The 15,741-nt window shown below is 44.5% G+C and overlaps 1 protein-coding gene across 4 annotated transcripts; it reads right to left on the bottom strand.

Moving 5' to 3' along the window:
• Nucleotides 1–523: 523 nt before the first annotated feature.
• On the bottom strand, nt 524–14,551 carry wrap53 (WD repeat containing, antisense to TP53). Of its 4 annotated transcripts, none has more exons than XM_086284842.1 (11): nt 14,327–14,551; nt 13,431–13,876; nt 13,152–13,326; nt 11,140–11,235; nt 9,415–9,523; nt 8,665–8,753; nt 6,804–7,027; nt 4,084–4,295; nt 2,766–2,869; nt 2,483–2,626; nt 524–1,690 (listed from the first exon to the last, which is right to left on the bottom strand). In XM_086284842.1, the coding sequence occupies exons 2-11, from the start codon at nt 13,696–13,698 to the stop codon at nt 1,465–1,467; spliced, it is 1,647 nt and encodes a 548-aa protein (XP_086140968.1). In that variant the 5' UTR covers nt 13,699–13,876; nt 14,327–14,551; the 3' UTR covers nt 524–1,464. The 4 variants fall into 4 exon arrangements, with proteins under 4 accessions (XP_086140968.1, XP_086140970.1, XP_086140963.1 ...); XM_086284844.1 differs by having other exon boundaries at nt 13,170–13,326; nt 14,327–14,550; XM_086284837.1 differs by having other exon boundaries at nt 13,152–13,332; nt 14,327–14,550.
• Nucleotides 14,552–15,741: the final 1,190 nt, after the last annotated feature.

The following is a 15,741-nucleotide window of genomic DNA, read 5'->3' on the forward strand; positions in this document are numbered from 1 at the left end:
TAAGCAACCCGCACAACACAACACTGCAGCTCTCCAACTTGGCTCAGCGCTCGCCGTGCCCCTGTGGTTTCAGACAATCAAATACACGGGTGCGTGCGAGTGTGCGTGCACGTGCTCGCACAGAAAGCGTGTGTGAAAGGTGAAAGCTATGAATAGTTTCCATCTCATAAGCAAAAGCCAACAGTCCCTTTAGCTTTTAAGAGCTGCCTCTTGACTCGAGTGCGGCATCATCTTGCATTCATTGAGGATTTATTGCAGGGCATCCAACTCTGAACCGCCTTCCACTGAAAACGCAAAAATGAGTGAGGCTGCGAATCTGTGGAAACGTGCTTTTAATTCATTTGAATAAAACCAGCAGACAGCTCCCTGTTGTGCACGGAGGCGTCCATCTCCAGACTTATCTTCAAGGACAACGCGATTCATAACAGAGTACAAATTTGTGTAGAAATAATAGCTACAAAATTATAGCTCCCATTGCTTGGCAACATATCTGAATGAATGAATAAATCAAGCAACCGACACAGGCTTTAAAAAGTGATCGATTTAATCAGTGTAAAGATCCAAGGCTTTGGTTGGAGCACGCTGAGCTTCTCACCAACCTGCAAAGACACTACAGGAAAGCGCACCCCGGTAACAACGCGAGCATTCGACAAACGGCTGCAAGTATTAATGCAATTAATCAAACACAATGTCTTCTGAGCTGCTAGCACCACTCGCACGGTACACAAAAGCACCACAACCAGTAGGAGGAAAACAAAAAGGAAAGAGCACATTTCAAGCAGCAGCTGCTAATTACAAGACTTTCACAGATTGTTTTTGAAGTTACATTCAAAAAAAAGGAGAATCGTCATCACGGCTTTACAAAAATATACATTTGTGGGCATGCACGGAGCAACGCTACCTGTCGCGTCTGGCACTTTAAAAAAGAAGCTAAAACCAGGAGATCCCCGTCACTTTACAAAAGCGAAAACTTGAGAACAAATGGCACTTACTGTAACTATAGCAGTGAAAGATCTCCGGGGAAGCATCGCAGCTACACGCACACGTAAACAAACGCTCCCGCCGACACGGCCGAGAGCCGAGGCGCGATCAGCAGACACGCACGCACGGACACAGTGAGAGGATTTCACTTCCACCACATGTATTCTTATTCAGGAAGTAGAGTCTCTACTAAAATGAAATAAAGGTAAATGTTTAAGAAGAGGCTGGTTATATTTGATTGTAATGTCCTAACGTCTCCTTAGAAAACACACCTCTTATCTCAGCATTAAGGCTTTAAAGAACCTCTTAACTTTTGGCTTTGACATTAACCTTTTTTTTTCCACATTCTGGTGAAGTTGGCAGTAAACTACAAACAAACAGCCTGCTGACGGTCTATTTGTACAAACCAAAATCAGCTTTACACACAAACATCACATGGCATGTGTAACTCGATTTGTATCAGCTGAGTGCAGTGAGAGATATTCAGGCCTCTGCTGCTGTAGTGCTCTGGTCTTGGCTCCCTTCAGCGGCAGGGCTAAGCGGTCCCGCCCACCACAGGGTCAGGACATTGTCCTGCCGGGTGTCTTGCCGTGACATCACAGCACCGCTCCCCTCAGTGTCAGAGGCCGAGTCACCCTCGCTGTCGCCGGGCCACGGGAACTGCCGCTGGCCGCTGGATGTTGCCAGCAGCGGCATGAAGGGATGGATACTGTAGAAGAAGAAGAGGAGAAGGACGGAGCAGCAGAGGGGGGCAGAGAGAAGATCCAGGAAGGGACAAATGAAAATAATGGCGTGATAAGCTGTGGAAAAAAAACTGTTTCTGCTAGCGTGACATGACTGGACTTTCAGCTATTGCACACGCAGCATCACGCTTGAAAAAAGAAAATGCACGATTCATTTCACAGAAAACAACTGAATTACCTCAGGCTTTGCAACATTTTATACATAACTGCTGCACATTTACACCATCTGTGTTTAATTAAAAGTCAACGTTTCATTTTTAGTACATCATTGGCTTTATTCTCTGCAATCACGTATTCACAATCAAAGCTGTTTTTTGTGCCAGAGTATCCAGAATTATTGAGAAGCTGTGGTTTGGTTTTCACTCTCTGCTCTCACAAAGCAGTGACATGCCTGACTAAAGCCAAAGCTGCTCTGTCACTGAATGTTTTGGATCATTTGTTTTGCCTCCTATGATTTTGTGAAAAATGACTGCATGACCCAAACAGCCTGACACAGCAAAACAGCAGCATAACTGAACAACAGCGTAACATAAGTGAATTAGAAAAAGCTGAAACTTTGTTAATTAATTGTTAATTTATTCAGTTTTGTTTCTACCGAACAACAATGCAGCTGATCAAGATTAGCTTCACCTTTGTAAAATAACACTTTTCCTCTCATGTTAATTATTGAGAATGAGCCACCTTCAGTCTAATATTATAAATGTTTTCATTACTGGAATCTAATCTGTCAGTGAGCTGGATTAGATTAGTAATCATACCTGACTCCGTTGGTGCAGTCCCAGTACGCCTGGAACCTAAGCTGAGGCTGCAGTAGTTCTTCATTACCATCAGGAGGCGCTGTGTGGGTGTCCCATACTGACACCACTCCCTCCGTGTCTCCACTCAGCAGGTACCTGCCAGATCTAAACGCACACAAACAGAAACACGAGTGGGAATCGGCTAATACGACGATCCTTGCTGCTATTTAACACAGAAAAACCAGACGAATCACATCACACTCATATACAACAGGATCACTGATGCAGTTTCCCTGTTACTTACTGATCGAGGTCAAAGTAGATGCGCTGATTAGTGGCCACGTTCCTTTTAAGAGAAAACACAACTCTTCCCGGCTCTCTTAGGTCCCAGCACAGGATTTCTGGATCCTGCACACACACACACAAAAGAATTTCCATGAAATCATTCGTTCCCAAGCCTGGATGCTAACTTTATCCATCACAAACAACTGCCACACAACAAAAGGCAGTCAGAATTTATCTTCACAGCCTGTATATAAAATTTGGACATAGCCACACTAAGGTCATTTTGGGGTTTGAAGCTTTAATATTAACGTTTTTGCCAGCGTTAATGCTTTAGAGCCAGAAGTCAGCACGAGAGAGACTTCCAAGTTAGCTTAAACTAGCTAGCATGGTTAGCAAGCTGCATCAATAGATTTTGTGTGCTACACGCAGTCACTTTCATGCATAACTGTAACAAGCTGATAATTCTTGATTTCACTACTAGAACATGAGCCATAAGCATCTTGAACAGTCTGCACCTCGCGGCGGGACATGCTCGTCAGATAACTTTGGTTAAAAATGTTCCCAAAGGCACAAACTTGGCTAAGTAGTGCAGTTCAGTAGCTGAAATTAGCAGAAGTGAGAACCAGGAATAAAGCAGTCTCTTCCTCAACTTCAGCACTGACTAATGTCCAAGTTTGAAAAACCCAAAGATCATCAATGATGGAGAAGCTCAGGTTGATCATGATCAAATCACAAGTCACTGGGAAAGCAGCAAATATGCCATTTACCAACATCTACCATTTACCAACATCTGTAGTTTTTCAGCCTCAGGTTTTGCCACTTGATAAAGCTTCAAAAAGCCAAACTTTTTGTCCAATTTCTGTTCTGAGGGTTGAAAACTCAAACACAGATCTCTTCAGAGGACACAGAGTACTTACAATAATCATAGATAAAACAATAAAACAAGAACTATCAGACTTTTGATTGATAGCTATTACTTTCAATGGGAGCTCTATTAAATTTAGGACCTACCATTAATCTTCCTTACACACTGCCTTGATATCATTTCTTCAGATTAGAGCGAACCTGTAGCTGAATTAGCTGGCATACAGTTTGCAGCAGGAGAATAATGTTAGATGCTAGCTTAAATATTTCATTTTAAGTTGCTGACACATGCTGAGAGGACTGAGTATCATGTAAAGCTTTACATCATACTTGTGTATTTATATTGTGCAAAGCAACATCAGTTACCTGCTTAACACCCAAACACAACTGATAGTTTGTGTGTGTTCAGCAGCGATTGTTACCTTCGGGTATCTCTCTGCTTGAAGCTGTGTGCGAGTCTGTTCGTGCGTTACCTTGCGGCCGCCGGTGTACAGGTAGTTGCCGTCGGGGGAGAAGAGCAGATGGGTGAGACCTCCGTGGTGACGGGTCGGCAGCAGAGCCAGCAGGGTGCCGTCCTGGCAGGAGTAGAGGCCAGCGCAGCGGGAGTAAGAGCCACAGGCGTAAACAGATTGGCAAGGGCTGAAGCCAAAGCAGGAGATGATGCCACTCTGGCCTTGCTTTTTCACTGCGGTGAGGACAAGAGAGAGCATTTGGCAGCGCTTTCAGCACTTTATAGTTCACAGGACACAATTTGCAGTCTCGTCGACTCAAAGTTGACTTTTTGGCAGTTCAGACATTCCGGAGTCTGTCCATAAAAGCAACAGATTTCTCAGTGATTACACCAGTGAGCCAACGGATTACAATCTCAAGGTGATGATGGTGTGTGTTAGTTAAAGCCTTTGCTGGATCTGCCTCTGCCAATCTAGAAAAAGTCGTTCAAGTACATTTAAAAAAAAAAAAGAGCTTCCAGTGAAATGATGCCATATGAATGTGAGACGGAGGAAAGAAATGCATCACAGTAAACATTGTGTTCTCCTTGGTTTTTGTCAGAAGTACATAATAAAAACGCTCCTTGTCAGTTTGTTCAAGGAGGCTTCAGCCTGTGAGATGTGACAGCCAGCTGTCAAACAGCAACTCACTGAAAACAAGAAACAACCGACTTCACATTATCCTCCCTCTCACGTCTGTTTACTGTCTAAGGGTTTCAATTTCTCACAATATTTCTTGTGAATCCCAAAACGTTGATTCTGTTCATCTGGACGAAGCGTTTGGTCACTCATGCGAGCGGCTTCTTCAGTCTCAGCTGACTGCACGTTTCCCCAACCTTATAAACCGACCAAGTGTGTGAACTGTGTCTTAATTCCACATATTTCACATACGAGGGTCAGTACTACAGGCAGAAACATGGGTTCCCCAGTTTCACCCATTGTGGCCAATTTGTATATGGAAGAAGTGGAAAAGAGGGTTTTGTTATCCTACCCTGGGACACCACCAAGCCATTGGTTCAGGTATGTGGATGACACCTGAGGGAAAAATCAAATCTCAGGACGTACCACAATTCATGGATCACATTAATTCTGTGGACCGACACACCAAATTCACCAGGGAGGATATAAAAAGTGTTAGCCGTCTTAGACTGTGAGATTTCCATCAGTAATGGGGGACATCTAAAAGCTGACGTGTACCGTAAACCTACACATACGGATCAGTATCTAAGGTTTGACTCAAATCATCCACTGGAGCACAAACTGGGTGTCATCAGGACGCTACAACACAGAGCGAACACCATCCCCACAGACACAGCGGCCAGGGAGGCAGAAGAACAGCACATCAAGAAGGCCCTGAGTAAATGTGGTTATCCCAGCTGGACCTTTGTCAAAGCTGGGAAGGCACCTAAAGAAAGCTCCAGCCGATCCAGGACAGAAGGACAACCGCTGCCTAAACAAAAACCTGTAGTGATCCCATGTGTGTCAGGAGTATTGGAGCAGTTGAGACGCATTTTCTCTAAACACTTTCAAACCCCAAAACACGCTGCACCCAAAATTTGTCACCCCAAGGATCAGGTCCCCCGACACAAACAGAGTAATGTAGTGTACGCTGTTAAGTGCCAGGAGGATTTCTACATCTGGGAAACAAAACAACCCTAGGCTAAGTAGTTAGGTGTTCTGTGTTGTCCTAACTCGTCAGGCCAGAACTCCACAGTCTATTTCCACCTACAGGCCAGCGGACACTTTGAATGATGAGGATGTAACATCCTGGACAGGGAGGAACGCTGGTTTGAGCGCGGAGTCAAGGAGACCATTTACATGAAAAGGGAAAGACCATCTCTGAATCGAGGAGGGGCCTAAGGGTACATCTGTCACCATCTTACAATGCTGTGATTGCAGCCATTGCATCAATGACCAGTGGTCATTGATCATTGGTGATGACAATATGCAAATTAATGATTTAGACTGACTGTCCATGGTTTGCCACTGGTGCTAGTTTCAGTTATTATGCAAATACTAGGAGAAACCTGCAGTCAGCTGAGACTGAAGCAGTCATTTGGATGAGTGAACAAACCTCTTCCACTGAAAACGCTTCATCGAGATGAACAGAACCTTTTAGGATTTACTTACCTGGACGATCGAGCATGCATCACGACATTTCTTGTGAACACTATTTATTTATAGCTGCATTTTTGAGTGTCGTTGAAGTTTGCTCACAATCAGCAAAACATCCAACACAGAATGCGTTAAAAATGACGCTGCTGGTAACAGTATCATCAGAAAGTCAGTGTCTCACTGCAAACTGACACTTCTTCAGTCACTCTGACAGCAGGACTTCACCGCTGTGAAGGAACAATGTGTTTATAGCACAAGGGTGTAACCTTAAAGCAGTGTTTCTCAAATGTGGTAACAGTATCCCTGAGGGAACTCCAATTTAATATCCTTGTTTTCAGTACAGTCGTTAACTGCTGTAAAACCTCACACAGGAAGAAAGCAATAAACACAATCACACCGGCTGTGAGCAGGAGGCCAGCTTCTAATATTTTAATGAAAAAAAGACAAACTCAATTTGTGGTGATACACATATTTGTGTTTGGCCTGATGAAATGAAACGAAAAGATGTTAAATGGGTTTTACGTCACCCGATTGAGGAAAGCTCATCGACAAGCTTCAAGGTGAAAGCCGATGAGACGTTGACGACTGACCTATTGTGGGTCGCTCCTCACAGTCTCTGCCCGGGCGCTCGGTGTGGAAGACCCTGACCATTTTGTCAAACCCGCAGTAGAGCTGCGCGCCATCTGGAGAGAAGCACAGCGAGTGAGCTGCCGTCAGCTCGTCCAGGTGATTGTAGGGTCGGAAGCTGGCTCGCACCTCCCCGTAAAATGCATCCCACACATGGACGGGGTTGTCACGGCTACTGCTGGCTAGACTGAAGAAGAGGAGGTCGAAATAAATAAATATGAATGAATGATTTAGAAATGAATGAGATGAACAAACTGAGCTAACGGAGGGAACAACTAACATGTACTGCAAAACAAACATACAGCTACATGCTTCGCCTCATTATGAAGACAAGGCCGCAGCACATTCTTATTGATCCGCATCAGGGCCAAAGACTGAGCCATGCCTTTTTAACTCTAATTATTGAGCACTGAACAAACGCTGAAACATCACTGCCGCTCAATTAGACAAAGGAAATGAGCCCCCGCCGCTGCTGCCGTGTTCTGTTATGGCCCCTGTGAGCCGCGGCTTTATTCCAGAGCAGGGAAATGCCCAATTATAATGCTAGACTGCTGCTAGCTTGGAGCCATGCCTAGAACTCAGCGCAACTTAACCGAGCCATAACAGGGGCCCTTATTCCCTCTCTACAGGAGGGGCATCAACAACACACGGCTTTTGGCAGGCAGATAGTTCAAGGAGCGCAGAGGGAGAAACAAAACAGCGATGTGAAAAGAGGGAGAGAAAGGGTAAGCAGGAGACATGGCTCTCCTGCTTTGCTAGATGTTTTCTTTTAATCGTCACAACCGCAATCTTTTATCTGACTGCTACATTCAGTCGGTGTACTCTGTCCGACCACCTGACTGCGCCCTGCAGGAGCTCCTGTTTGATAGATGGCAGCGATCTGAAGACAATCACGAGTGTTTGCTGTCAGTTTCCATCAGCATTTGGATTATAGACACGACTCGAGCGCTTCCCTGCCCGCGAGACTTTTGTTGATGATTTTGGTTTGTCCAGCTCCAGACCCTCACCCACTAACATGGTGAAAGCTGTACGATGTGAGGATGTCGGTGCCAGTTCTGGGCCTTGATCCACTCAACTGCGCGAGGGTCTGACTGAAGGATGATGGGAGTTGGGGGAGTTGGGGCTGAAGGGTAACACACCACGAAAACTGCTGGCAACCTGACCTCGGCTCATTAGCTCAGCCTTACTTCTCTCACCGCAGACGATAAGCAGCCTTCACAGCGACGGCTGGATGCTGCTGATGCTAACTTTCCTTCACAGCACACACACACCAACACTCAGTGATGTCATAATTGCCACATACTTGCTAGAGTGCACCCTTCTAAACACAAAAAAAGGAGAAGGAGATGAGAAGCAAAGCCTCGAGTCAGGGATTCACGAGGCCCTTTAGGTGTTGTCTGGACTCAGGAGTGCTGTTAGCGGGCTGAATCGCACTGTGGGCCTCAAACAGGCGAGCGGATTGCGACGAGGCGGACGAGACGCAGGCCAACTCTTCACTCGTAATGAGAGACATCAGAAAGCTTTTACAGCTTCCCTCCTTGCAGGCAGCCAGCTTCCACAACCGCTGCACATACCTCTGGGATCAAAGAATGAGACACAAGACTACAACAAAATCTTCTGCATTCAGACAGTCTATTAGACACACTGCAGCACAAAGAAAAGCCGACAAATTCACCGGGAACCCGATCCAACCACCCGAGATTAGAAACTGACACAAAACACAACCCGGTGCTTTTTTCAGTGTATACACATTTCACCGTCTCCAAAGTGGACTTGAAGCGAGAGGCTTAGGGAATAGTTTGAAAAAGACCAGGTTCAGCTCACAAGCACGTGTCCGGCTCCAAAGAGTTCATCTTGGGGTACCAGCAGTAGTCATAGATGGTGTCTCCTTCTGCCATCCGCAGCACTGGACTCTAGCAGAGAATAAAAGAAAAGACAGACAGTCAGTAACAGAGGGACTGAGACCTCCTGCATTAAGAAATGTAGGCCAAAGGCACTGGCTGGATCCATCAGCTCTGAGGCTGACACTAAATAAGTGGCTACCCAGAAAAATTCAATTTCAAAAGCCAGTGGAAGCATGCGAGAAACAGAGCAATCAACAGTCAATCTTCTCCTCTCATTACAAAGGCTGCGAGATTTCAACTAGAGAAAATGGATTATATTTCAATTATTTTTGTTCAGTGATCCCAATCAAACCAGCTTGTAATACAATTAAAAGATCGGCTCACTACTTGACATTTCGCCCCGACCAAAACACAAAGTCCATTTTATTCCCACAGATTAATCTTCACTAACGCGTTTTATCAGGCAGACGTCTCAAAGGATTTTTGTTTATTGTAACAAAAAGCAAAACTGACGTTTAGTAATAACCTTCATAAACATCATAAACAGGGAAGCTCCAGATTAGACTGAGACTGCTGACCTTTACAAATGAAGGAGTCTTTATAGCTACGTTCATCTTTCAACTGAATTTAAATCCATAAAATAATGAATATTTGCTCTAACATTTGTTTGTTGCTTTCTCATTTCCCGTCGCCTGTCCGGCCCCCGATGGCAAGCTATTTGTGTACTCACCATTTCAGGAAGCAAGTCCCAGTTGTAGCTGTAAATCTCTGGAGGGATGTTGTACACTCGGAGGACATTGTCTGCACTGTTTGTCAGGATACAAGAACCATCAGGAGCCCTAGGTAAGAGGAAGAGGAGGGATGACAGATCATTAAAGACTAGAACAACAAGTACTCAGGCTGGGTTTGTGTGCATGTTAAAGTAACACAAAACACACATATAATACTAACATATATGCAGCTGCACTATAGCATGTAAGCAGCTCGTACACAGACAACTGTATTTATAGCATTAATTAAAGAAAACTGACCTTTTCTGGGTCAGAAAGGTAAAGCAGAAGTGTTATAACTAGGGATGGGTACCGGTGTCCGGTGCCATGATGGCACCGGTTCTGACATAAACGGTAGTAACCAGACCGAAAAGCAGCGCACATTTCGGTGCTTTATTTTCCTGAGCTGTGATACACTTCTAGCCAATCATTTTACGTTTCCCAGGATAGTAGGCGGGGCCAGGTACGTACGTTCAGTTAGAGCAGAGCTACAGATTAAAAATGTCCAAGGCGAAGCGGTCAAAAGTCTGGTTGTACTTCACAGCAAAATATGCAAACTCAGCAGCAACAAGTGCTTTAAGCTGATACTGTGATACTGTCAAAGGAGGTAACACCTCGAAACTGATGAAACAGCTGGCGACGCATAGCGTTTTTTTTAAAAGCCGAGAAATGCGCCGTATTTGATAGCTTGCTGCGAGACCTCACACTGTGCACGTCGGGTGGGTTGCCAGTTATCGGACCCGGAGCAACATCCCCCAAAAACCCGAAGAATAGAGTCCTGGCCCCTAGCCCTGCCAGTGTAGCATAAATGATGAGGATGATGCAGCAGCAGCAGCCGTTCTTCTCTGTGTGAGTAGCTAAATGTTGTCCGTGTGTAATTTACGTTGAGTAGGCTAACCACGTTATGACATTAATACATGTAAGGTGAACTAGCAAACATCATCATAGCTACATGCAGCTGTCCTCTTGTTTGATGGCAGATACTCCCTTCACCCTGGACAAAAAGGCTAAAATGACCAAAGAAAAAGTGGGAAACAGCTGAACATGAGAGGTTTTTGGACAAAGTTTGTGTTCTCCATTCTTTAAGCACCGGTTTGAGCACCGTTTAAGCACCGGCACCGTTTCAAAAGTACCGATTTGGCACCGGTATCGGATAAAACCTAAACGATACCCATCCCTAGTTATAACTGGTACTGGTAGGTTTGAGTCTATTACCCTAATTCTCTCTGGCCTCCAATTAAATATCACATTGATTTTAAAATCCTATAAAATCCTACATAATATTGCACCTAGCTGTCTTATTTGATCAAAGCTCAGGCTCACAGTGTCAGCCTGCATACTGTTCTGCCCAGACTACATACTAGTACTCTGCCCATTGGAAGCAACCAGTGAGTTCAGGCGTGACATTACTGGGCAGTGTGGTTGTAGCAGCATCTATTGTGCTCATGCAAACAATGATGGAACCTCACATGTTGATCTGATGCCTTTCCGAGAACTCCAAGTCCAGTGGCAAAACTCAAATATAGCGGCACCCCAGTGCTACCTACCTCTCAGCCCCCCTGCAGATGCACACAGTATCCATTTCAAAGCCTTACGTCGCCTTGTTTTTGTGTCTAAGCCCAGTATGTAATAACCATGAATACGCCCCTCGCAATGTTTTCTTCATATATAAAAAAAGAATTTACCATTTGCAGCCTTTCAGGTAGTTCTCCGGCAGGTTGGAGTACTCTGTCCAGGAACCAGTCAGCATTTGAGGGTTCTGGGTAAAATCTAAGCTGAGCCTGGAGACAGAGAGACAAGGACGTCCTTGGTCAGAGAGGCGCTCGCAACAAGCTCACGCACTCCACTAAAAGCTAGAGCTCACATTTATTAGGAGATGAGCACTTAAAGGTTTATAATTGAAGACAATTTTAAAGCTCATTGCTATTTTAGGCACACATCATCCAATGAAGTCCCTAGCCTCAGTCAAACACGCTCTGTGTATAAAACACAGTGGAAACTTCCAAGTAATAAGCTGCTTCGTTTACACACAGTGACACTACAGCTGATTGTTAATTAGATTTCTATTAGTTGACTACATTATTTTTCATCCTGGGTCATTTTCTCCAAATTTTAGCATAATGATGTCTGACAGCCTCAAAATGATGAATCAGTTAATGCTCTGGTGCTTTTAGCTGCCCCACTTAAACACGAGTGTCAATTAAAAAAGCACTTCTCAACATCTAACAACACATTACTAAACACGACACTCTCACTGTCACTGATAAACTTTAAGCTTCAAACACATGTTGACTGCATTGATTGGACTGTTAATTATTTCATCTGTTCACAGTCTCCACCCACTCAGCCAAGTTCTGCACTGCTTACATAGTTGGTGGCTGGAGCCTATCGTGGACTCACATAGGTCTAGAGGTTACAGCCTAGACAGGTTGTGCATCCACCACAGAGAGACTGTAACTCTTCATGCACAGAATCACTGATTAACCCCACATGCATGCCTCTGGAGTATGGGAGGACCATACCTGACACATGCTATACGGCCTGTCACCTTAAATTCGTGTTTGATGTTTTATGCAAAGGATTTTGGTTACTTGGCAGATAATTTTAAGGTAGTTGCTAGGCAACATGATGTTGTTACAATGTCCAATACAGATAAGAACCTTCAGAGGCCCAAGATGTACATTTGGTTGCTCAGCGCCGGGTCAAGTAGGAGGAGTTGGGGGACAAACAAACACATAGTCGGAGATTTCATGTATCACAGTATGAAGTAAAGACCCAGTGTTAAACAAACACCGCTCTAAATGCTCCGTTTCAGACAGGTTCTTCTACTCTTGCGACTTGTATGACAGGGAATACCACTGTTATGGTCATTTCAGGGGCGCAGCTCTGGCTGTGAGTACAGAAGCCCCGCCCACCTGTTGTTCACAAGGATAGCTACTGTGAAGCTACCTGCTGGTTTTTGAAGTCCTGCACTAAAGCCACGAGATGAGCGTTTCCACTGTCGCCATCTTGGGTGCAACAGGCCAGATGAGATTGTGCCTAGACCTTGAAACTGCACACTCACTGGTTGATTCTTTTGATTGAAAAGTCATTAGCCAATAGTCTAAGGAGCTTAGAAAGAAAAGCGTCTGGACTTCTTTAAGTTGCTTGAAGACGTTTCACCTCTCATCCAAGAAGCTTCTTCAGTTCTAGGGTCAAATGGTGGAGAGTCCCAGATTTAAGCCCTGTGGGAGTGTCCCCCCGAGAGGGACAAAAGGACCCCCTATTGATCCTCTACCTAATGACATGAGCCAAGGTGTGAAAATGATTAGACTACGATGACCTGGATGACTGAGAACCTTCACAGACTCATTAGCCAATGAGCATGCAACTCTAAACCATAAGACCTTTTCTCTCTCTCAATTCAATGCAGTCCAAAATAACCAACTGCGCCCATTAACTTCTGCACTGGCTTCCTTTTGTTTTTACCTGAAAAAGACAAATTTACCAGCTATGTAAATTGTAACATAAAAAAAGGGTGTAAGAAAAATTAAAAAGTAAACTTCATACTTTTAAAAATATTTTTCAGATGATATCTTCTGTGTTCATCTGCTACAATCTCTTCTAGCAGTTTCTGCCTTTTTATGAATGCGCATCTTGTATCTCAACTCTGCCTAAATATTGCAAACTTACTCTACGTTTAAATCTACAAATAAACCTTTTTTCTTCCACGTACTGTTGTCCGTCACCGGGGCTCTCTGCAGATCCATCACCGTTGTGTTCCTCCTCTGGTTTTGGCCCTTCTTCTCCATTTTGATGGTATTCTTCTTCTTCCCCGATGACTACTACCTCTTTCCCACTATGACCTCCCTCCTCACACTGCAGCAGGTCTCCTGTTCCTGACAGCAGAAGCCAGATTAAACACAGGTCATCTGTAATCTTAATTTATATTAATATATGCATATAATCATGAATTAAAACAGACACAGTCCTGTACCTTCTGCTGTTTGGGCTGGCATTCCCTGCAGCGAGCTAGGCTGTGTTGGTGTTTCTTCATGCCTCTGACCAGGCTCCACAACCTGATCCTGCCCCACGCCCTCCTCACTCATCCTCAGCCTCTTGGCAGATGGCGAAGCCCCTTCCTCTGAGATCTCCCCTGCACCTCCAGGCAGTAAAGGTGGAGGCTGTTGAGGGGGCTCATTATCTGCTTCGGAGTCCTGCCCTGCACCACCTCCACTTTCACCACCTCCCACAGAGTCTGACATCTTTGTTTACCTCCCCCTCTCTCTCTCCCGTGAAGCCCTCCACCCAGCTTTCAAGCGCCCGGTGTCCAGCGGTCGCTGTCAGACGTGGGTGAGGTAGGTGCTACTGGGGTAGTGCTTCCTCCTGCAGTGTGGATGTTTGAGTCTGTTGGGGTACGAGGACATCACAGCACCCACCAGCCTAGGAAACATTGAGTCGAGAAAACATGAAGACGAGAAAAGCGAGACCAACAATGAGCTCGTCAAAACAACGGAAGACCATGATAGCACGTTCACGAAAACCAGGAAAAAAACCGTTAAGTCAGACTGAAGATAAAGTGAACGTGCAGCTGCTGTGAGGGGAGCACGTCACTGCCTCACAGCACACACCTGTGGCTAGTCGTGACTGCCAGCTGCCTCACCAAACTAGCATACGCGTCTATTTGGTCAAGTTAAAGCTTGAGCGATACATATTACATTCTTTCTACATGTCCACGCACGCCCGGTTGCTATTATACATAATGGATGATTCTGGTAAATAAATCAATTAGCGACATTTGCTTTAGCTTCTTATTGAGCGTCCCTTCACATCGGAGCACACACTTTAGCCCAAGTTAGCATTAGCCTACGTTAGCAATCTGATGCTATATACCTGTGTTGTGGCTTGCCTGGCCTTTAGTTGTGTTCGCGGTTTGGCCGAAAAGCAAAACCCGCAGAATCAAGAGTTTCACCAAAAGCCGGAGAAAAAGACCGAACACACAAAACTAATCGCCGTCTTTCTGCTTCGGGACTTTGTTTCCCTTCACCATCTCATTAGGAGAAGTTGTAAACACTGCGGGCGGCCATGTGCTTCAAACTATCGCGAGAGTTCATTGGACGAGACGCGCTCAGTGAGTGCTGATTCTATTATGTGCGGATAAGCGTGATTCATAACAAGATGTCTTCTTGGTTTTTTACTCAAACTTCATAGATAACCAAAGAACACACACAGAGTCGGTCACAGCTAAATGCTATTTATTTAGTATTTATTTTGTTCTTCAAACAAAAGCCAAACTATTTACACTTCTTTTCAGTTGTTCTTTTCCAAAACATTTTCATTACATGTATGCTGTTATTTTAACAACATTCAACGACATATTAAGTGAAGGAGATGGGCTGACTGGGGTATAACCATGAGTCCATCATTACAGTCGGTGTTACAGTAACCAGCAAAACTGAACCAGGTAATCTTTCCATCTATAGCTTCTATCCTGAAGCAGGCGGGTCAAGCTGCTCATCAACCAGGGTCTTTAGACACAATACTGTGGTTTCTCTGATCATAAAAGCTTTTGTAGTGCAGTAAAATAGACTGATGATTCATCCATCACAGTATAAGCTTTTTAAAAAATGTGATAACATTTAAAGTAATAATTCAATATCAATTCAACAGTTATGACATACCAATGCCAACTGTGGCTACTTCACTTACCTATAGAAGACAACTGCACACCACACCCACAGTTGATCAGAAACTTTTAACAAGTCTAAACTGACGGTATTCAATAAACATCAGTTTCCATTTGGATAAAAAACTGCATATGTTTGGTTATAAAGAAGGAAAAAACAAACAAACTATAGAATGACTAAAAACACGAATCTCTTAAATTTAATGAGACATACAGAGTAAAGACGTGGTCCGAGAAGACCTTTCAGATTTCAGACACACCACAGCCTGGTCGCTTCCGTATCGATTCAGTGCCATCACTGATGGTCAGCAGCACTATTAGATACACAGATTTTAGTGTCAAACCCCACAAATACTACAAACCATCATGCATGCCTGTTCTTACAAGCACTCATAAGACAAGTGTGAATCACTATGTCAAAACTGTAAAAAGATCCAACTCCTAAAACATTTTATTCCCCTGGAGTGTAAAGAAAACAAATCAATTTGAGGACGACCTGCCATTCTGGTTCAGTTTTGCCGAGGACTGTATCCAACAACAGATACGACACAGCAACAAGCACGTGCTCTGAGATGAACCTCTGCATATCACCCAGTAAGCCCAGCTCCAGGCAGCACAGACT

Source organism: Aulonocara sp. 'chitande type north' Nkhata Bay, linkage group LG3 (genome assembly GCF_057382095.1).
Source record: "Aulonocara sp. 'chitande type north' Nkhata Bay isolate Kocher_YH1m ecotype deep benthic linkage group LG3, A_spYH_male_GT1.1, whole genome shotgun sequence".
NCBI classification, from domain to species: domain Eukaryota; kingdom Metazoa; phylum Chordata; class Actinopteri; order Cichliformes; family Cichlidae; genus Aulonocara; species Aulonocara sp. 'chitande type north' Nkhata Bay.

Bases quoted from the DNA above. Each gene is read 5' to 3' on its own strand.
- wrap53 (XM_086284837.1), bottom strand. From the start codon at position 13,698: ATGTCAGACTCTGTGGGAGGTGGTGAAAGTGGAGGTGGTGCAGGGCAG. The intron at 4,296-6,803 runs GTCAGTCGTCAA...TCCTCACCGCAG, and splicing joins TGAGGAGCGACCCACAATAG to TGAAAAAGCAAGGCCAGAGT. The intron at 2,627-2,765 runs GTAAGTAACAGG...GTGTGCGTTTAG, and splicing joins ATCTACTTTGACCTCGATCA to ATCTGGCAGGTACCTGCTGA.